The sequence below is a fragment of the Vollenhovia emeryi genome, unplaced genomic scaffold (assembly GCF_000949405.1).
Source record: "Vollenhovia emeryi isolate VEMERY1.0 unplaced genomic scaffold, V.emery_V1.0 DF939249.1, whole genome shotgun sequence".
NCBI classification, from domain to species: Eukaryota; Metazoa; Arthropoda; class Insecta; order Hymenoptera; family Formicidae; genus Vollenhovia; species Vollenhovia emeryi.
Window position 1 is genome coordinate 344,661 of NW_011967117.1, and position 23,688 is coordinate 368,348.

Here is a 23,688-nt window from a genome sequence, read left to right on the forward strand (position 1 = left end):
AGTAGTCGAAAAGTTCGGTTTCTTTTTGTTCATTGTGCAAACATAATTTTCTCACACTTTCACCTTATATAGCTCGTCATTATTGGCCCTTTTGCTGATCTATTTATTGGTATTCACAGTTAACGAGCATGTCTTCTCTTTGTCAATATAAAAATGTTTCGAAAAACAATAGTCGCGTGCGCACAACTAGTTAATATCGGGCATAGACGGGTACCGGTAAAATGCAGATGCACTACAATACAATTCCGCGTCGCGACGTCGCGATGTAACTGACCCTGGACACGAACGACACTTAAGTCCGTTTCTCGCCGTATCGATTAACATAAATATCGGGAGCGAGGAGAGAGAGAGAAAGAAAGAGAGAGGAGATATCGGGCGTAATATCGACAATCGTCTATCGTCGTCGTAATCGTCATCGCTGTAATTTCGTCGCCTGAAACATTTACGATACGACCGATCGTGTAACCGATAACGAAAACCGATTAAGGCCGATTACACTCAGAACTTGATTCCACAAATCCGGTATTTCGCGTAACCGCGTTTATCCTTGGCGCTTCGTTACCGGGGTGAACTTTTATGCGTTCACCTTGCCGTATTCCGTTTCGTTGCGCAACGTACGCCGCATCGAAGCCCACGTCGTCTTAACAATTTATAACGTAGTTTAAAAATACGTTGCGTGTTGTCCCTTAAAAAAAACAAGGACTGAAGATAAAAGTACTTTAATTGACAAAGTTGCGCTCGACCAGCAAAGGCGGCTTTAAGAATTAATTATGTGGAGAAACGTCATTTCGCGAACTAACGTTCGAAATAACAAAATCTCACCCACGAGGGATATATCTTTTTTTTTACCGCCCCGTAGAAACGAGAAGAAAGAAACAGAGTCAACGCGAAATTCGTTTCTTTCCGATATTCGCATTGGGGGGGGGGGAAAAAAAGAAGAAACGCAGTCGTTTCACATTTAGCTTGTCATTCGTGTAATTTTCTACAACATTTCGAAACGCGCGCGTGTTCCGAAAAAATGAAGAAGGAGATGGCGAAGGAGGGGGCGGGGGCAGGAGGGGGAGAGAAAAAGAACTAATCGAGGTGTACTCCGAAAATTAATTTTGCAGCGAGAAAAATGCGCACTTTACATTTTACATCTCGCCGGTAATCCCGGACCTGCCTGGCGGGAAAACAGCGGCGACGTCGATCAACACGCTGACGGAGGATTGTCAGAATGTTAATTTGTGCCGAGTAACGAACGACGCCGGGCGGACGCGTTGCATTATTGAGGTACGAGCTCGTCGCGATAATTCTTCGATTAGAGCCGGCGGCCGCGACGCTCGTCCGGAAAACGGGAATGCGAACTCGTAAAAGGGGGGAGAAGGGCGACTTTAAAGGGAGCCCACACTGAGAAGAATCCTCGTCGGATGAAGCGATTAAATAGTGCGTCTGATGATTGATTTTTCCGATTAAGGGCCAGTTTCACAAACATCGGTTAACTGTTAAGGGCGAGTTTCACAAACGTCGGTCAACTGCTGACCGAGGGTTAATTGATTCTCTCTCTTCCTGGATAATAAGATAGAAAAAGGGAGTTGACTGAACTCTGGTTAACAGTTAACCGACGTTAGTGAAACTGGCCTTAACTAGGGCTCGGTCGACTCCCTATCTTTTTCCACCTTGTGAGACTCAGTTGACCTCCGGCTAGCAGTTAACCGATGTTTGTGAAACTGGCCCTAAATTATGGACGCAACCGATGAAATTTATCCGATGAAATTTGAGTGAAAAACCGATCGCATTTCTCATCGGATATACAATTTAGCCGGATGCATCCGTTCGTTGTTACGTAATTGGATTATCTGATTATATTTAATCGGACATTTTTCTTAGTGCAACTACGCGCGTACGCATCGTAAAGGCGTAATTGCCGCGGCGGAAGACTGTACGCGCCTCGTGACGCGTCGCTTGGAATTGAGACGCGACTCCGGTTTTCAAACAGCTTTTTTGTAAATTGTCCTTACGCAGCAACGGAACTGGACATTACCAACCAGACGCACGATATGCCCTGTGGCGCATAATCTCTCGGGTACTTTCTCCCGATAATAATAATAATAAGAACGCGAAAAAATAATCATTGGAAATTGTGGACTCTAGAAACGTGAACGTCTTGTAGGAAACTAGCTTCACGTCGTTATATAGCGATACTATCTTGTTATGAAGATGTTTTTTTGACCTTGTTATGAAGACGAGTTGATCTTAATACGAATCACAATCGTCATTTTTCTTCATTCTTCTAAGAAGAGATTAAGGAAAATAATCACAATATCCACGATGTGTTTATTGTATCATTTCATAATTTTCCCAGGCTCCCGAATGACTAAGACGTCGACCTAAGCTACGTACGGTCGATCTTTTAGCGCGTGTGCCCTTTACAAAATATTAATTCACTTGCATTCCCGACATCTCTCCACTTTATCTATATTTATCGGAATAGATACGCCGCACGAACGGGATTCTCTCGACTGTACATACTTCATTGTATTCGACTAATTATAATATTTTAGATAACGCGATTCCTCTTCTTACAGCCATAGACAAAATTATTAGGCACCCTCTTGATCGCCATACTGCACCCTCAGAAAGGATTTCTGTTACTAAGATAAAAAATATTCTCAGGCACTAAGAGTTGGCTGTAAACAAGCCTTAGTGCAAGCTGCCGAATTCGCTATAAGTGTGCTACTTTTATAGGCATATATGTGTAATTTAGTGAAGCACTTTTTGCACACTTTTTTTCCGTTTAATCGCGACACGTGACTTAATAAACGTCATTTACACTTTTCTTGCCGCTTCAAAATGATCTTGTTAAACGGCAGGAAAAAGTGTAAAATTACGTCAGGTCATACGTCGTGATTTTAGACGGAAAGAAGCGTACAAAAAGTGTTTCGCCAAATTACACGTATATGTGTGTAAAAGTAACACACTTGGATATCCAATGTATACCGTACTGAATCTAACAGAAAGATTTACTGCATACAGAAACAACGAACGCCTTACTAAACTTTTTTTTTAATACAAATTTTCCAGTTTTAGATTCACAACAATTTTCTCATCGCTCTTCAGACGTTTGTTTTTTTTCCCCCCCAGAATAATATCTAAATTTATAGAAGCACAGTACGTATCTTTTATGCAGAGATTTCGATAGATTCGATAGATTTCCGCTGACGCCACCGGTATATACGTACAGAATCGACCGTCTCACCATTTTAATGGTTTTCTGCTCGAAGAACCGGATGTCGGAGATTTTTGTCATAATTCAGGGATCGCGGCGGCGCGAAAGAGAGAATGGAAGGTGGGATACTGAGCGCTCGTAGGTATTCAGGCTTCGGCGCGAATGCGAGAAACACCGAGAACGGGACCCTCGTCCGGTATCCTAGATTCCCCGGTGCTTTCTATTGTATTTATGGATCGCATAAGAGCACCTTTCGCCGAGAAGACGGTTTGCTCCTTCCCGATACCAACAGCGTCCCCGCTGCGTCCCTCTGTCCTCTCTTTCAACTTCCCTTTATCTTCGGTGGCGTGCAATCAATGTTACAATTAGTGCACAATGGGCAGCGTCCGCGCTATAGTCCCGTTGTAGCCTTTTCATAATTACAGCACGTTCGAAATTAGAATTGTGATTCATCGACAGTTTTGTCACTTCGGGGTTTCTACGTTTTCGCGTCCCGAGCGGTGAATGATTGCTTTCGCTTTAGCCGCTAATGTACTCAATAATAATTAGACTAGCAATCGATCACTCCCCCATTATATCCCCCACGTAGCTTTTAACAAAATTTACTTGAATCCGTAATTAACATTAATGCCGGGTACAATTTTATTTTCCTGCACAATGGCACGATTCATAAAAAAAATGGACGGTGTTTTCCGAGCGCTTTAGGAGCACGTCGTTATATTTACATTAGTAAATATAATCAATGCGGCTATACTTTGATATTAATAACCCAATTACTCGTGCGTGTTAATCAATATTGTTGGTGCTGTACTAATATTAATCGACAGTCGCCATATCAGCGTTAGCCGGCGCTATTTTGAGAACGGCAACCCGCAAATGAGTGACCTTGAAACTCGTGTCGTCATCCACAGGGACGTCGTGTAGCTCTGTGCTAAAGCAAATGATTCGTAACCGAGGGGGAAACCGCTGAGGGCATTGTGGTGTACAGATTTGCGGCATGACTGGGCATTTTTTGGGCATTAGGCCTTGCTGCATTACAAAGATAAATAACGTAAGATAATAAGAGAAAGTAATGCCCACTGGGCATTAGTGGGCATTGGTGTACAAGATTTTACCTGTGTGAAGTTGGCACCTCATGTCTCAAAAAATCTTTTTTTTTCAGTTCTGAATGCAACCCGAAGAGTTCTAGAGTTCCTTATCAATTTAAAAAAACAGTTCTGGCGAATTAACCTAAAAAAGTTAAATTTGAAACTTGGGGATGCTAACTTCACAAAATGAAATCTCGAAATCAGCGATAACACTAACAGTATTGGAAATATTTAATTTTGCCATTAGGATTTCCTTTAGAACTCTCGAGGGGCTACCCAGAACTCCCAACAGAACTGCTGGAGCTGTTAAAAAATTTTCCTCCTTCGGGACTTGGAAATTTTTCGAACCGAAGTATGAAAAATCGCGAGAACTTTTTATTCGTCGGTCGTAGCGCTTCGAGCCTAATAGTTTTTGATAGAACTCTTGAGGGGCTACCCAGAACTCCCAACAGAACTGCTGGAACTGTTAAAAAATTTTCCTCCTTTCGTCCTTCGGTTCGAAAAATTTCCAAGTTCTCTTCTGATACATTCAAGTGTAATAGCATTGGATCCGGAATTTTTTTCTGTGGGTGTGTGACGCCCACCCTTTTTAGCTTCCCTGCGAACGCAGACTTCGTCGCAGGGCGTCCCGCGTCCAATCGCCCATCGTTTCCTACATAAACGACCGGATCCTTCGATCATTCGTTGTTAAGTCTGTTACGCCCGTCGTGGTGCATTAACATCGCCGATCAACGGTCCCGGCCGTTCGCAGAATACTGTTATAATTCGCGTAATAGACACAATCTGCATACGCCGCTAGCGCGCGTATCGTAAAAATAGTCGAAGCATGGGAATGTGGCTATCATATAGTTCTTACGTGGAACGCTGTATCGATTGCGCATCGCACGGTATCTTCACGGAAAAAAAAAGAATATTCTTCTTTTGTAAGTACGTTCAGTTACAACGTGAAAATCTTGAAACGAGATTATATCGCGCTAGAAGAAGAAAAACTTACTTGAACGAAGCAATTTTATATAATTCAATCAAGAAAAACATACGCTTGTTATTTAAGAATAATTTTCTTGAATGGAAAGGAAACAATATATTGGATAGAAAACAATATATTTAAATAGAAAATTATAACGATTGAAATTATTTTATTGTCCAAATAATTATATGTATTCTTGAAGTGGCAATTGTAGTATTTAAGTAAGACAGTAATATTATTGGAACGCGTAAGATTATTAAACGCTTTTAAGAAGATGATAGATTGTTGCGTGTACACAAAACAATAAATGCGTTAACATGAATATGTACGAGTTGATCCGACACTACTTTATTTCTGTTTACACCGAAACTGACTTCGTCCCGGCAGAATTTCGTCACTAGGATTCATCTCGACAAGAAAAAAAATCGAATCGTTGATTTTAATAAATCTCTCGCAGCCGACAACTACATTACGAAATAAACATCTCTGTTTTGTGTTCCTCCAAAAAAAAAAAAACTTATACATCATTCTCGGCTATAAATAAACATGAGGCTTTATCAAGATGGCTTTTATTATAATTTTATTGGAGTTTTGTTGCCACATGATTGCAAGGATGAGACACAGACGGAATACGTTGGCCCGGCTGGATTATCATTTTAAAAGATACCGCCAATTAAAATACAGTTAATCGGGAATAAAAACTCCAGTGTTATCCGCCGGCAGCGTTATCGTCCTTCCTTAACGATTTTACGATAGCCGTTGGTACATCCTAATCTCCCGCCGCGAAATGTCGTGCGCGCCGAGTTTACATCACTCCGCCGCTATTATCTAGAGTGACGCTTATCTGGGATCGATATATACGAATAAATCACTCTTATTGCTCGTTAGCGTAAGCGATCTTTAACCTCCACATTAATTACAGTTATCTTAATTAATGTTAATACCGTGTTGGCGGTATTAGTTATGCGGAATTCTTTCGCGGAATACCTCCCGTCACGATCGTCGCTCGACACCGCGATTCCGATAACGCGACATAATAACGGGAATGCACCGAGGTAACAGTTGCACCGACACAGTCGCGAGTAGAAATCGCGCCGGGGAATGCGCGTATTTCGAGGCACCTCTCGGCTCTTTTTCGAGGATCCGTTAAGCGGTTTCGCCGTACGCTCGTCTTTCTGGCTAACGAACGCGAGCGAGCCTACCGTTAAGAAGACATAGTTATCCGGCCGCACGATTCTTCCCTCGTACCCCCCCCCGCCCTCCCCCCGATGAAGTTTGTACGAGGATCCTGCATATAGTAGGAATAACGACGCTTCGGCGTAACGGTTCCGCGGTCGCCGCGTTGTTTTCGCAAGAAACACGGGATGCATCCCATCGGCGCGCGGAGGTGCGCGCATCGTGCGAACCGCGCCGCGCGGTTCATCGCATTTATATCTCGCGCGTTATCCCACGAAAGCCGGCGATAAGATTAAGCCGGGATAACACGTAACGCTTTCCGAATCGCGGAAGCGCCTTCGCGGATTTCCCAACTTGGGGCACGTTCGCCGAAGAGCGCGCGGCGGCGCAGAGAAGGGCCGCTTTTAATTTTACCTCTACTTATCGATATAGGGGGGGGGGGGGCAAAAGGGACGTGCCTTCTTCAGGGATATACATAATGTGTGTGTGTATATAATTATAATTTTAGCTCTCACTGTTGCCGATAGTGATGGGCGATTTTCACTCGATGCACCGATGTTCGATTCTTTTTTTATTACAACATCGATTATTGCATCGCTATTTTGAAATTCGATTAATCGCTACATCGCGATCGAAGTCTGGTTGATTATCAAACAGCTCTAGATAACGGATAGGAACAACACACACACACACACATAGAGGTGAAGGGTTTAGTCACAAAGTACCCACACTGGGGGTGGAAACTTTTTACTTAACTTATAAACTTTGGAACGCTGTAACTCAGTGAAAAATGATCCAATTTGAAAGGACAAAAAATCGTTGTATTCGTCCCGTCGTCAGCTACAACTTTCATTTCGAGAAAAATCGACTTTCATTTAGAAAAATGACCGCCATGATGAAATATCTAAAGTGGCGCCATCTGCGAGCAAATTGATATCGCTCTCTTGCGTCCCCCCTCGAGGTCAAGCAACTATTGTAGGAAACATTTTTTTGTGAAAGGCGTAGGAAATGAAATATTTGGGGTGGGACATTAAAACGGCCCCCACCCTGCATAATAAAGAAGAGGTACAAGATAAATATTATAATTCCCCGTTGGCCGTGTTGAAAATACCTCGAGATTAACTTTTACTTGCATTCCGGTTTGCGGGCGTTCTGAATATAGCACGATACCATATCGAATTGTAATAAAACCAGCCGCGGATCGACTTTATCAAGTTTTGTGTCGCTTATAATTCCTGTTAGCTTGATTTTAATATTCAGGTCACGTTAGGCAACAACTCGAGGTATCTGTCAATGTTGCGACAAGTTAATGAAAAACCACAGAAGTGTGGCATTTAGGTCGTAATAAGACGAATTCTTGACTTTTTAAATGCACAATCCTAAATTGTATTTATTCAGAATTTTCATAAAAGTACGCGCAAAGGATTTCGTTCAATCTGCATTCGGATTGTGATAAAAACGAACTTGTCAAGGTTTAACTGATTAACATATAATGAACGCTAATGTAAGATATCTGTTCTGACATCATTACAAGTGTCCTGGGGGATTTAATAGAAAAAAAAAATTATTATTGGAATTGCATCGTCCGTTATTTTTATTCGGATTGTAACGAGCCATTTGATTCCGCATATCTCATAAATATTCAACGCCGAACATTAACGTGAGACATCTGCTCTAGTAACGCGGGCGTCCTAGATATTAGCAAAGGAAAAAAAAGGAATGTTAGAAATATCGGACTCGATTTGCATTCGCAATAAAGCGCACTTAATGCGTTTTGTATTCTCAAACGCCGGCGACTGCTCGCAACGTCGATAAATGCCACAATGTCACCGCGTTCCCATGAAATGACAGGCGTTTTTCTCGTGTCGGTGTTGCGGCGTTTCCGCGAACACAACGACGGAGGCAATGAACACGCGAGCGGGCAAGACGCGTATTGCGATTTATCATCGCCGGTGGAGATAGATAGATCGAGAGTGAGTGAGTGAGAGAGAGAGAGAGAGAGGGCGCGAAAAAACGTGAGTAAAATCATCGAAGCGTAATTGACGAAACATATATTATTTCGCTCCTTGGCGTCGGTGACGCGAGAAAAAGCTGAAGAAAAAAAAAAGGAAGACTTGTTTATCCGTGCAATATTGTGCGCGTGTCGTAACGCGAGCACGACGTCGGAGAGATGGACGATACTCTCGAGATTAAAGTGCAAGCTCGGAGAGCAAAGTATCGTAGTTGGCCACTCGCTGTACGCTGCCCATTGTGCCGCTGTATTACCGTGAAGCGGTGTTGGCATCCTTTCTCCTTTTTTTTTTCCTTCACCGAACGGCGACGCAGCGAGCGACGAAAACGGGCGATAGCGGGCTTTATCGCGCGCAGATAAACTTCGGTGCGTACGCAGCGTGGAGGTCTCTCTCTCTCTCTATCCGTTTCTCCGTCGGTCTTTCGTTCGTTCTCTCTTCCTCTTTCCGCGTGCATAAGGGGGCGTGTTTCGACGCTCTTCCACGGTTACGCACGTGGCACACATTGTTGCATTCGCTGCTGCATTCGTCTCGACGGGAATGGATTCCTTTGACGACTAATTAGCGCACACCGGGTCCTCCGAAGTTCCCGAGGATGCGGAATGCTCCGCGGCATCGCACGAATTTCCGTAATCCGAATCAGCTGGCACGTGGCATTCGAGTTATCGAATTACCGAGTCGCGTATAAATGAACGTTTGAAACATGTTATTCTTTAAACGCGGCGACAAAGGTATTGTGCCTCCCGAGATACGTGGCGTCTTTCAAAAGTAGTTTGTTTTTCAAGCTAAAGCTAGCAATTTATGTAATCTCGCTGTCACTTCTGATAGCGCCCGCAGGCGAAGACCTTGGTGGAAACTTGACTTCACTTCTTAATCACTTAAGTGCTTGAAAAATAATTTCCGCTACTGGAAATTCATTATACAACAAGTTACACCGTATTGAAGTTTCGCCTTATTAGATAAGACATATAGGCGGCTCAGTGCAAAAAGATTCTGAAGCGATACTATTTTTCCTACTTGACTGCTTACGAGAGCGAATCAGGATGCAGAGTTTTCGATCGTGTGACTTAGGCTAAATCCTGATTGGATCTCGCAAGCGATCCAGTAGAAAAGAAAATAGTATCGTGTGTGCCATTGGCTTCAAAGATCACTCGGTACGGATCACAAAACATATTAACGCGCCAACTAAATTTTAAAGCGCCGATGATTTTTTCACTCGCTTATAAAACTTAATATTTGACGGGAAATATTCTGCTATAAAACATCTAATATTTTTATTTATCTTGTATTAGCCAAACATCGAGAGAGAACGTGAGAGACTTAACAATAAAAAAAAAGTAATTATAACAAAAGTAAACCATAAATTTATACCTGTTCACGCAGTTGTTAATGATCTCATATCGTTCGTTTGGCCAACATCACTATGTTAGTAAGCGGTGTACAGGCAAGAGAGTCATTACACTATACATTATTACGAATTAATAAATATTGTAGGGTGTTAAGGTTTGACAACCGATCGTCGCTCGCGTGACATCGGCTAACTACGGCTAGCGTTTAGAGAGAGGGACTCGGAGAGTCGTGTGCGAGAGACGAGAAAGATGGGACGTGCGTGGTAGAGAGAGAGAATCGCGCCAAGAGTTCCGCGAGTATTGAGAGTCTTTTTAGAGTTGTACCTATATTATATTATATTGAAGCTCGAATTAATCTAACTCCTTCGCGTTCTTGCCAAACTACCCCTCTTTTAATTTAAATAATCCTACAATATTAAGGATAAATAAGGATAAATAAGAATAAATATATAAGACTTAACAATACACTCCAAGTATTGTACAAAATAACAAACGCCGATGTTTCTAAAGAGATGTCTTGTACGTTATCGTTATAGTTTTGTATGGAACTGCTTGGGGAAGGAATAATTAGCAATTTTCATTCGCCTTGTTTATGCCGGGTTCTCTTATATTCCGAATATCATCATTTCAATCAGCGTTTCAATTACTCCGCGAGTTCAGTGTGCGCGAGTTGCTCGCAGCATTTTTTATTAATAAGAGACACATAAAAGGTATACCTCCGATGAAGATTAGCGCAGCGCCGTTACAAATATTATGCTCAACATATCGGTAAACATCTGTGCACAGTTGATTCAATTCCATCGGCAACGACTCGACGCATCCATTAGCTTTGATAACGCGAAACTCGTACTTCTGTACTACCTGAACCATCGACGTGAACCGCCACTATTATCAGCACAGATTTCGCATCGCTCCTTCCTTCCTTCCACGCGAAATACAAAACGGTCCGCACGTCATACGTTTCGTTTATTAATTAATTGACACGCCGTCGCGATTCTTTTGCCTCAGCCGCGTTGTCTCGACGCGCGTGATTTCGTCGCGCGTTCCCGCGGACAATGCTGCAATGTTCATTACTGACACGGACAATGATACGATGTCCACGGTGTCGGAAGTCCGCGCTCGGCTTCAGTTCAACCGCAGTAGTTCAACTTTTGACGCGCCCCATTCGAGGAACTTTGCACCACCACTTCCGAGAGGCGGTAAACGTGTGCTCTGGCAGCGGCACAAGGTAAAACCCTGTTTTGTTTCGAAAGTGTTTCTGCAAAGAGAACCGTGTAAACGATCTTTTGCGATCACGCGAGTTCAAAAGTCTCGCCGAGATCAGAAGGTCGTTCATCCGAATGTGACGCGAAAGAGAAAGAGAGGGCAAGCTGATTTAATTGATGAATTTTTGATATTCTACGCGTAAGAGAGTACCCGTGGCATGTACTCTCTAAAAGTCAGTGGATTGTCACTGAAAACTGTGAATATTCACTGATTCGCATGTTACAATGACACGGTATTTTCAGTTTGTTCTGTAATTAAGATAACCGATTAGCAAGCAGTGCGAACGTATGTGTGGTCTGAGGTTCTCTATTTCAAATTCCGAATGTTAGACTCTTTACAATACCCAGTGACGACAGTATTACAGTATAAACGATAGAGTGCCCACTTATCACAGTAAAACTTCTACAAAGAAGTTAATCTCTTAGCCGAAAATTGTTAAGAACAAAATTTTCTCATTAAGATTGTCACGTATGTCATTGAAATTCTACTAGTACAACTATTCTTCAAATTGGTTCGTTTCGAGACAACGCGCATTTAAGAAACGAAATGTATAATAGCGTTAACTTCGTCGCTCGTTGCCAGATAAAACAGTAACTCCAATATTAGTGGGAGATGCTGTTTTTAAGGCTTGCAGACAGCGCTTACTGCGGTTTAGCTTATGAATTGCTCATAACAGGTGGACATACTGCAACGTGCATAACTTATTTTATGTTAATCTAGTGCTCTCACTGCTTTTTCAAAGGCTCGGCTTTCCATTGTTCGGTTAACCGTTAACCAGAAGTCAGTCTACCCTCCGTCTTTTTCTATTATCTGAGAAGAGACAGAGAGCCGACTAATCTCTAGTTAACAATCAATCAGAAAATGAAAAGCTGGGCCAAATTCTACATACAACTGTTACGTGGCATGTATATACAAATCGAGTATTGGCAAACTGTGAAACGTAAGATACGTGTTACGACGCGTGTAAGCTCGCGACGCGGCGGCAACGGGCGACGGGATCGCCGTGGACGCGTGCAATCGCACGCGGCCGGCCGCGGAAATTAAGGTTCGCTTAGCAAAACGCAGCGACCTACAATACTACAAAAGCCGCGGAACCGTCGTGTGTCTCCTCTGACCGGTCTCCTCGCCGTTATCCGCCGCCCCCTCTCGCCGTTCCCTCCCGCCGCCCCGCCGCCACCGTCGCCGCCGCTCTCGGAAACGGTATCCCTCCTCCTTTCGGTTTTTTCCTCCCCTTAGCAGCCCCTTCTTAGGCCGACGGCCTCCCCTCTCTGGATCGGCCTTCGCCAACCGCCACCCCCACCTCGCGCCCCCGCAGCCCCCCTCGCCAAATATGGAACTACACGCAGCCAGGAACGTACTCGGTATCTGTCGCCACCGAGAGAATCGTATCGGACCCTCTCTTTCACGAGTGAGGCAGAGCGTCGTCTCGCAGAAATTCTCTGACTAAAAAAAAAATCATAAATCATAGTTAACTTAATAAGACCGAAGGCTCTGCAACGATTACTTTAATGAACGATCAGAGAAAGACGGAGATTTGTTTATAAGTAATATGTATAATTCATTACGTCCTTCATCGATCAATCATTAGATTGCTTCTGTATGGAATCTCAAGTCGCACACGAGATCGCGGTAACTAGCAAATTCATACGGCGATCCAGTAGATAAACCCGGTGGTCTGAGTGGTTATTAGTGTTAGACACGTGTTATCGTAATTAGTAACATTAGTTCGTTACCGCGCGCGGCCTTATTATCGTCAGCGCGATGTGGAGCGCCAGTGAACGTAAATAAAAGCACACGCGAGGCGGGGCGGGGTCAAAGCTACAATGTACAACGCACGTCATAAATCGCCGGTTATGTAAAAAAAATAAAAAAATAAAGAAAGACAGACAGGGGAAAAAAAGAGACCGGCAAAAAAGCCAAGCCGGTCAGCGCAGCTTCACGCTCGGTGCTCGACTGCGGCACCGAGAGAGCGGACCTCGCGATTAATGCAGGACGCTTACGATTAATCGCGGCAACCGGCACCGGCGAGGAATTGCATCGCGTCGCCCGCGCGATGAATCTCGAAAATATTTTTTTTCTCACTCTCTCTCGAATAGATCGCGAGTTCCGCGCGCACGGGCGACAGCACTTGCGCCTTATCGTTCATTCGCCCAATCGACGTCGAGAAAAGCGCGTCCGAACACCCGCGCGCTCGGGGGGGGGGGGACTGATAATCTCTCCTCCTCCCCACCGGGTTGGAACTTTGCTCTCGATTTTTTTTCGTAAAAAACGGAGCTCGCCGGTTTCCCACCCGTGAACAACGAGAGGATGACGAGGCGCGCAATGACGTCTGTGTATTTCAGAGGCGGTCCTCCGCAGCTCCGGGTGTCCGAAGCCACGAGCGCGACATTGCGCGGCGAGGGAGCGAAGCCGAGTGAACCCCAGGTTCACTGAACGTAAATTCGTCGGCGGTAGACGCGAGGCGCTGATAAGAAACCACGCGTCGCCGTTCTCAGAGCTTTAACGCTCGCTTTCCAGAACGGAACGCGCGATAAAGAAAATTTGCTCCGAGGGCGAGGAAAAAAAAAGATGAAAAGAAATGAGGAGCCGTAGGTTATACCGTGGGACGTGGGACGTCGCGCTACGCGCCGCGTCGGAGATTCGCCGACACCTCGGGGAGCCGACATCGTGGCCGCATCCTGTTAACGCGATGCACGTAGACATTACGCGCGCGCTCCCATCCCATCAACGCGACACAGATCCCGAGTGCTGATTGCACGCTGGATGGATTCGCGCGAGCCCGCGTCGCGTCGCGGCGAACTGTTCGCGAAACTGGCACCCCGATAGCGGACAATGCATCGCGAACTGCTCGGCATTTCAAAGTGAGAATTCCGGATAAGGAGAAACTCTCTCTCTCTCTCTCTCTCGCGTGCGCGCGAACAATCCAGAACGTCGTCGCCTCGTAGCGGGATTCGTTCCGTTCTGGGTCATCGCCACCGAGTCTCGCGAGTTGCACGATATGTTTCTGTTTACGATGACGTACGTGGGTTGATCGAGAGACGCCGAGCGGGGCGATAAAGCGCGCGAGAGACCACGAGCGCTCTCGTTTTAGCTCTTTCATGTCGACGAGTCTCTGGGATATTTCAGAATAAAGCGAGAACGCGGACTCGCGCCGCTGCGACTTGGACCGCCGAGATTACTTTGCGTATTTGCGATTATTTACTTTCGGAAAAGTTTGTCCATTATTAGCAAGTAGCTATTATGTCCCCTATTATGAGATAGGATCCTAATATGGGATAGCGGGGTGTATGTTAAATTAATAGGCATCGTCTGTTGGTTCCGTCATGAATTTATTGCCCTTGGAGCGAAATTCGTTCGGTGGAAAATTGATCGTTAGATCGTGTAATCGTTGCGAGAAAAGATTTGTGATTGAATTTGGATGTTGAAAACCTATCTCACAATAGGACATTCTGTGCATACGTGGGTCTAAAAAACTATATATAGATATAATTTTTGGAAAGTTTTGTGCATAAGTTAGCTCTAATAGTTAATCGATTATGACAGTTTCAAAATTTTTACCGGACGTCGTAGCAAGCAGCTGTGAATTGCGCGGATAAAGTAGGAAATGCTTCTATAATTGGAAAACTTTGATATACAAAAATTCACAATATTATTAGTCTACGACGAACCAGTTCACCGATATTGGCGTTTCTTAATTGATTTACACTTTTAGCCTAGTCACTTATTCGCTTTAATGCGTCTAACGTGAATTCTCTTCATTGCCACAATCTTTGTCTTAAACGAAAAAAAATAACGTCGCTCCCACCAATCTTGCTGAATCGTAAGAGATTTATGAAGCTTTTGTGTTAAATTTTGAAAAAAGCGGCAACACAATTTGTTCGTTTAATTACGAATGGTTTCTGTTTTAACTAGAATTCTAATTTGTAAATTTATCAGATAAAACTTTGAAACAAGTCCGTCGTTACATTTGCGAAGGAATAAAAGAGAGCGACTCGACAAAACAAGGCTTGAACTGTATTCGTGGAATACAATCGGTAGGAATCGATACGTTACAATTGTCTTATCAAAGTCACATTAATCTTGAAGCGCCATTAATAATGATGCGACTGTCTGGATTATTGAAATCTATTTTTCCGTTCGTCTCTTAGTTACCGGGAGCTCCATTTTACGAGGCGCATTTTTCAATGACATCAAACGTTCGTTATTAATGGATAATGACACCGGTATGCCCTTAAAGACGCTGCGAAACGTTAAATAGCAAATGATAAATCAGAAATTACAATTTGCTGAAAACACTCTGCATTTTTGTTTTTCGAAGCAAACCAAACTGTCCAAATTGTGACACGTTCGGGAACAAAGGTGCTATTAAAAGAGTGAAAGGGTAAAAAGTAGGAAAAATGTACGAAGTGGATTATAATGAAAAAAAAAACAGACTTACTAATCTGCGCCATAAACTGTATTTTCGCGGGTCAAACAAGCTTTCAAGAATGTAAGTGCTAAATTTTGCAGAGAAACGTTCCGAGCTTTAAAGTCGATTATCCAAAAATTGCATGACTCCGCACTCTAACCCAATTTCTGGAAAGAGGCGAATTAAATAGGAATAAATCAATTATTAAAAGTGTTCTTAATCCTGAACTTACCAGAGTTCATTTAAATGTTGAACGAAACATTAAAAAAAAATGGGTCACAGGATAGTTTCTAAATGCGATTAAGTGCGTTAAATATATTGGACGTTTATAAACGTTAAGCTGGCGCTGAAAAGAATGCAACACCCAGCGTTTCCCCGTTTAATCGTATATTCTAACTCCCAAGATCTTTTCTTACGCAAAACTGTCTTCCCTAAACAACTGCTCCAGCCTTTTTCTGGGCGAATAAAACTGTCAAGTTAATTTTTCACGACAGAGCCGTTGTATCTCGACAGATCGAATCGATTTCAATTCCGAATGGCTAAATTCTCGCGAGTTGAAAACTACTTTCCCTGGCCGATGACCAAGCGGAACCCTCATGAAACATAAAGCACCTACCAAATTGTTTTTCTCGACTCGACCTTGCCGGTTCCGAGGCAAGTGACGATCGATCGCGCGCAGTAACGGCGCGAGTGAGATTCGCGAAAATCGCGCGATCGTCGGCATTAATTTTTCAGTGTTGTGACGGAATCTTTCTGCGGAACGATTAATAATCGATCCTCTCGAATCCGGGAGAAGCCGCGGCAAAGAGCGAAGGCCGAGACCCGCCAATCCCCTTCGCTCGTCCTAGATTCCTAAATTCGTATAAGCCCGAGTAATTTTAGTCGCCGGAATATTACAGCGATTTTGGAATAACACGACCGTAACACGTCCGCATTTAGCGATCCCCGATAACGGCTTACCGCCGTCAATGTCAATGGTGCTTACACCGATAACGGGCACGATAATTACAGCGCGCTGAGCGCGCTAATCTAAACGTGACGAATACATTTTCACCATTTAGAATGCATTTTCGGTCCCGTCTCCCCGCCGGTGGCGAGTCGCGTCGCGATTTGTGACAATTAAATTTAACCCGCTGGATGTCCCACTTTAAAATGCCGATCTTAATTTTAGTGACGGATTCCTGGATCGATCGCACGTCATATTCGCACTCGCGAGTCGACGAAATCTAGATCGACCTCGTCTCGCGCCGGGGGCCAAGGGTGCGCGGTGCACGTCACTGGAAAGATACTTTTCTGGATTCTTTGGAGTGCGCCTGCTAAATAATAATACGCAGCTGCTAATGGAAACCCACTTCGCGCTGGCTTCCCCTAAGTAGGTTTCGCGAAAGGGAAAAGTGTGTCATGCACAAAAGCCTTTTTCAAATCGCCTTAGAGTTCCGCCGTTGTTATCATAACAATCGCGATATCGCCGAGCATGCGAAAATAGAATGCGTTCGCTCAAAAGACAGGGATACTGGAAATATGAGATACAATGCAAAACTCCACGTCTCGCGTCCCACTTTTTCGACCGTATTCGAAAATCCATTCGAACAACTACTTTTCAAATTACACTCCCGTGGATATTGTCTACGAGCGCAAGGTTTCCAATTTTTAAATCTAGTTTCCCAAAGCGCTATTGTTCCTTTCTTTACAGACTCCTTGCCCGTTTGCGCTATCGCGTTATCGCGAAGAAGGGAAACGATCGGCACGCGAATAAGCGCATCGCGATGCAATACCTGCCTCATTGCCGAAGCGCGACATTTTCATTATTATTAAACCCGACGAAACCGGCGACCGAATCGGGCCGAATCGCGGAATACTATTAACGAGCGAGAGACAGACAGCCGCGCGACAATAATTTATCGCAATTTAAGGCGGAAAATTCCCCCGTGGGAGATTTCCATAAAGTTACCTACGACGTTTACGTTAAACGGCGGCACACGTCGCTCTCCGCAAACACTCCTCGAACGTTTCCGCTTTTCCGCACGGCTAATGAGACTCTCTCGTCGTTGGTGGAAATTCGTGGTCCTGATGTTACGCTAAAACGCAACGCCTCGTCGCCGGAGTACAATACTTTATCATTTAACGTCGTTCCGAGGTTGACAGTAATAATACATCGATTACCATGATTATGCGCTTTGCAAAATTCCATTCGGCACTCTATTCATATTTTTATTAAGTCGCACTTAATTGTACGTAAAAAATTATGCGTTTATAAATTATATTTTATATTCCATAATAATAAAAAATTTAATTACATTATTTCAATTTCAAATGTTTGAATATCACAAAAAAATTTTAATTATGCCCAACTGAATAAAAAATGAATTAAAAACTGAATTAAAAAAAAATACGACAGCTTTATGGCTGTTCATAACTCTCGTGTTATAACGTCAAATACGACGTAATTAAAAACATAATAAAATTAAAACTTTTAACAATCTATTTTTAACGGGGGAAAATTGTCGTTCTTCTAAAAGAAAGTATTCGTTATTGCGAGAGGGTTAATCGGATTCGAAACGGAATACTCGGTACAGGCCTGGAGCGCTACGATGAGAAGATGAGAAGTCTACCATCCCTCCCCCCTTGCCCCTCCCTTCCCCCCCCCCGTCCTATCGCTCGTTCCTTCTCTCCGCTCCATCGTTTTGGCTCTCGGCGTAGATACAACCGGTTCCCGTGGTGTTCACCCGCTTTTTGAGAAAAAATTGAACCAGTTTGTAAAACGAAAAAAGCTCTCCCCGCCATCCGGGGGCGTCCCCTTTTCCCCGCTCTCTGTCTCTTTCTCCTGATGCTCCCTACCTTTTATCCTTCGCGCGGCCGAGACTCATGAGAACCAAAGCGATTCCCGAGCGCCGAGACAACGGAATTTCGATGTCGTCGCGTTGAAAAAGCCGCCATCGCGATTTTAATCGCTAACAAAAACTAACATATTTTTTTTTTCGAAAATTACTCGACCGCGACATGCACGGACTCGTTGAAAGATCGCGGGCGTAGCGTAACAATCTCGCTGCGTTTTCTCCAGGTAAAATTTGCAGAAGAACAAAGTCGATCCGAAAACGTCGGGCAAATCCTTCGAATGTCCATCACTGCAAATCGTAATTAAACATTAGGTTGTGCTATAAGCTTTTTCATTTTTTCTTTAAACCTTTGTCTTACACAATTTCCAAAACGGCAAAGTTTTATTGCAATATACATGCCCTACTCCGTTCAATAACCTTCTCCCATCTCTACGGAAGCCTCGCAATGCCTTTCTTCTTCCTTCGAGGTGATTTTTGATATTATTCATTTTGACGAAGGAAATTTTTTTTTGTGAAAGGAACAAATAGTAATCGAACGGAGAGTATAGGAAACATCGCCAGGAAGCGTCCAAAATTGACAAAACAGACGAGATGTCATTTTCCATCATGACAACGCCAGACTACATGCATCCTTGGCCGTTAGGAGTAAACTCTTTGCGTTTCATTGAGATTTTCTGCTTCATCCTCCGTCTTTGGACCATGCACCTAAAAATTTTTTTCCGTCAGACAAAAGTTCGTAAGAAAAATGAATGATATAAAAATCACCTCGATGGGTAATTTGCTGGCAAATTAAGAATGGAAATGGAAATAAGGCGAGGCTCTCAAAGGGTTAAAAGATTTTTTTACAGAGTTGGACACATTGCAATAAAACTTTACCGTTTTGGAAATTTTGTAGTAAACAATTTTAGAGAAACAAAACGGAAGAAACTTATAGGACAATCCAATAGAACGTGTGTAGCCACTTTATTTGGATTTATACTAAATTATTTATATCTCATACAAGACTACAGTCTCGGGTAAATTTTAACGCTGTTTTGTTAAAAAAAATGGGGATGATAACAATTCAAATTGTCGACTGCAAATTATATCATTCGTAATAATTTACTGACACTTGAAACGCAAAGCGAAAATGCTCATTGGGTATCACCGTTCTTTCATAATCGTATCTGTCATGTATAGGAGAATAGGGTTAGAAAATCGCGATTTACCGGTCGAGAGGGCGCGAGAATCGATGCCCTGCGCCCTCGCCGAGCGAGCAAAAAGAAGCCGCAAGACATCGCATTTTCTCAGACGCTGAAAAAGCCAAGGTGCGGCGCTCCCGCTGCGACGCAGGCCGTCTCGGCGCTCTTCCCCGCGGCGGTGGCTATTGATTTTCGAATTGGTTCAAAATTTCCATAATACCGCGACGGCGGCGGACGCGAGGGTACGCCGGAGTACATCGGCGGGGTCGACGGGTGAGAAGGAAGAGAGATGGGCAAACGAGAAAGGAAGGATGGAGCGAGAGGGAGGGGAGAGAGGGGGGGCGGGGAAGGGGTGAGAGTCGTGCCGCGATGAAGGAGAGTGCGACGCGAGGGGGTTGGAGTCGCCATCGGCCTCGGACGGTTTCGAACTTGGCAAAGTTCAGGCGGCTCAAAAGAGACACCCCCCCTGCACCCACTCCTCTGTCCTTTCGACTCGCGGCACCCCTCCGTGATTCACCCCTGTTCACCCTCTCGGCCTGCCTCTCTCTCTCTCTCTTCCCCGCTCTTGCGCCCCCATCTCCCCTGTCGGCGCTCAGCTCGCCTTTCTCCGCGGCTTGTCTCGTCGTCCGCGGCTCACCCTCGACTACCTCACCCTCTCCCTGTACCAAGCGCACCGTCTCCGCCCGACCGTCACTCCGCTCTCGCAGAAATGTCTATGCAACGACGACGACGAGGACGACACGACACGAAACGCTCGACTATATTCCTCGTTGCGCGATATCATTGTAATGACGTTAAGGATTTAGCAAGCGGGCTAACGTCCTCCGTTCCTTGTAATATTGGCGCACATTCGTGAAATATTGGCTTATATTCACGTGTTGAATATTAAGCATATCGCGTAGACACTGACATGTTCAATCCAATGTAACGTTGACCACGTTGGTTATGTAAAACCGACATGTAGTCACAACACTCTTTGTCAGTATTGTTTTAGCTAGAGTCCTGAAAATCTCTAATTTCAGTGTACACATGGGGCTCTGTTAAAATTACTAGCGAAATGTATGGTAAAATTTCAAGAAACCTCTCATGAGGTCCTGCAAAACGCCGTGTTGTCCCACAATTGCTTGATTTACAGGATAAGTTTTAAGAAAAAAATTCTCGCCGTGTGTGTCAATTTAGAATATTAAACATCTTATTTAGAATATTAAACGCCTCGCCTACCTTCTATTGTTTTTAATAGAGAAGGTCCGATCAAAAAGACTTATATATGAAAACTAATTCATATACGCATACACATATACTTTATAATATATTTGACCAACAGAAAAGTAATCGTAGTCTTTCGAATACTCGGATTCGACTATTCCTGTCACAAAAGAGATGGACACGTGTCGCGCACTCGCGGTATTCGACTTGTCAAGACATCGTACAACGTAAGCTTTCGTGTATCGTATACGATATTTTTCAGGAATAAGGCCTGATTTGCCACGAGTTCTTTTCTGCGAGATTTCGGCTGATACGCATGGTAAGCCGCATGGATTTTTGACGTGTCAAAATTGCTTCTCCGTAACCTAACTTTCGTTCGGAAACGCCACGTGGAACGCGCGTCTCTCACGCCATAACAGTTTCGATTGCGACACGTATATTGTGTGATACTTAGGAGATTGCAAATCGGTCGTTATTGAGAAAATGTAACGATATTTTCCACGATGCGATTACTGCATTACGTAATGTTTGGAACAGAGATGATTTTTATTTTATGAGATATTTTATGATAACCTTAGTCGCAAAAGTATCAAACGATTGAGGCGGGATAATAATAGAAATTGAGAAGATTAGAACGAATGCGTATGAATAGTAATTAAGTTAGTAATTAAAATCGTTAAATTGAAGTCCCGTTAACGTTCAACTGATAAAAAGATTAGCAATTTTAAATATACAGTTGGTCACCGGAGAACACATAAACGTAACGAACGTCATAAAACTAAACGTTTAATTTTACTCAAAGGCACTGGGTATTGCGTGCGCCTAGCTTTCTCTTCGCTTTTATCGCGCTGGTCCATTTTGTCGCCCAGAAAAAAATATAAAATAAAAAGATATTCGTGACAAATAAACATGACGCGCAATGCGCTCGATTGAAATTTAAAATAAAATCGTCGAAAGCCACGATGCTTAATATTTATTTAATAGATTTTACGGGATTGTCGGACATAACTGCAGTTAAATGTATAATTGCAGAGCCACAAAGACAAAGTTAACAAATATCTTAAACGCGCGCTACTACTTTACCTGCCAATTGGTGATTTTTACAAAGAAAATCTCTTCTAAATCTTGCCTAGCACCTGGTGGATCTCGCGTGGTTATTTCACAGCACAAATAAGGAAACTAAATTTTGAAAAGGGGACCTTCATCTTAGGTGAAATATACCTTTTGCACCGCCTACAATCTCCCGCCGCTCACATTGTGAACTTCGAAGACCTTTTCTATTTTATCCTTGTTCCTCACGGAATGTTAGATAAAATAATACGCTCGGGTGGTATTTTCGAACGCAACTTTGAAGAAGGTTACATACGGTTTTGGTTAATCAACACGACCACGCATATACGACGTGTGACGAGCGATTCAATAAGCGCCAGTTTTTCCGAATGTTTTGTGAAAGAACTGTATGCTGATGTCGGATCGCTGATCGCGCATCGCGTTATCACGTCGTCAGAGTTCTTAAAGTCATTACACAGAAAAAAAATCTAAGCAGTCAAACGTAAGCGAATTAACCAAGTCATGAACGTAAGCAGCTATTTTAAAACGCAAACAACGCTGAAAATTTCAATTGGTTCAAGTTCTTTCAAAATCTTACGTTTTAAGTTTCACAGCTCAAGTTTTTTTTCGTATGTTTCTACACGGAGTGATTTTTAAGCCGTATCTACAATAGGCGGGGTAAGCCTTACCCATACAGTACCAAAGTTTTCAGAAACATTTCAGAAAACATTGTTGCAATGTTACAATGTTTCTGAAAGCTTCGGTGTTGTATGGGCAAATCATTAAGAAATTGATCAATCACAGTCAATTACTCTCATCATATTCGATTAAGGTCTGTTCGCGTCGCACTTGTTGCACTTAGAATCCTCGTTTTCTCTCTCTCTTTCTCTCTCTCCAATGCCCATTGTGTATTTATCTCACGGGAATTTGTGAAAATTTTGAGAAACACGAACGGACCTTACGATTGATCAATTTCTTACGGCTTCAGATTTGTTACACCTATTGTAGGTTTCGACCAATAGGTTGCTTATTCATTGGGATCGAGCGTCTCGATTCGTCCCTGCCATAACGTGGGAGGTTAGTAGGTAGAAACCCTTACCACGCGGGATACCACTACCCCACACATAGCACATATTGGTGTAGCTGAAGTCGAAGATATTTCGCGTCCAGAGTGACGGGGAACCATATTCCACGTTCTGTCGGTACCGTCGCGTAGTGTTGCTAGAAACCGGTCCCGGTAGTATGCGGTAGCATGGAGGGGGTGATTCTAGTGTTATACACAATCATCACACATATCATCACATACACGATATGTCACTTGTGTGCAAAACGAGACCCATTCCCCCCCACCTATCTCCTCTTTATGCTACAACCTACCTGTACCTATACCAGGACCAGTAGAGTCGCTGGCGAAAACTTGTTCTAGTTTTTATTCGCCAGCGTTTAAAATTTTGAAGTCACGGCGTTTAGTGATCTACGACGAACTGGAACATGTTCTGCTTTATCGCTCTCAAGTGATTTTAGTAACTTCGTCAAAAAACATTTCGTATCAAACATAGATATAATATATCTGGACTAAACGTACCATTACGTGGTATGTTCTTATTGCAAACCATTGAGCACAGTGGGGGTAGAGGGTCACGTAGAAAAGGACAAACTCTGTTTTGCGCTATTTCGTTCTCTTTCGCATGTAAACAAGAGAGAACGAAATAGCGCAAAACAGAGTTTGTCCTCTTCTACGTGAACCTCTACCTCCACTGCTCAAACAAAGGCAAACGCTCGGTCTAGATATATTATATCTATGGTATCAAAACAGTAGCGAATAAATTAACGGGTGAGTGATTAATAATTAGGCATACTGTGCTTGGCCATTTCTGAACAATTCTTCTCCAAATGCTGGCGATTGTTTCTTAGCAACGTACAAATGGTTTGACTTGCGAATT

At 43.4% G+C, this 23,688-nt stretch overlaps 2 protein-coding genes across 4 annotated transcripts in view; both read right to left on the minus strand.

Annotated features, from left to right (window-relative positions):
• Positions 1-23,688, minus strand: part of LOC105559929 — an 89,773-nt gene that overhangs the window by 41,777 nt on the left and 24,308 nt on the right. The gene's annotated exons all lie outside the window — the stretch shown is intronic.
• Positions 18,434-19,577, minus strand: LOC105559928. Its single transcript, XM_012008588.1, has 2 exons — positions 18,667-19,577; positions 18,434-18,596 (listed from the first exon to the last, which is right to left on the minus strand). Exons 1-2 carry the CDS (start codon positions 18,914-18,916, stop codon positions 18,457-18,459), a joined length of 390 nt encoding a protein of 129 aa, XP_011863978.1. The 5' UTR covers positions 18,917-19,577; the 3' UTR covers positions 18,434-18,456.

Coding starts and splice junctions, on each gene's coding strand:
- LOC105559928 (XM_012008588.1), bottom strand. CDS start 18,916: ATGATGGAAAATGACATCTCGTCTGTTTTGTCAATTTTGGACGCTTCC. Junction 18,597..18,666: donor TTTGCCGTTTTGGAAATTGT/GTAAGACAAAGG, acceptor TACGATTTGCAG/TGATGGACATTCGAAGGATT.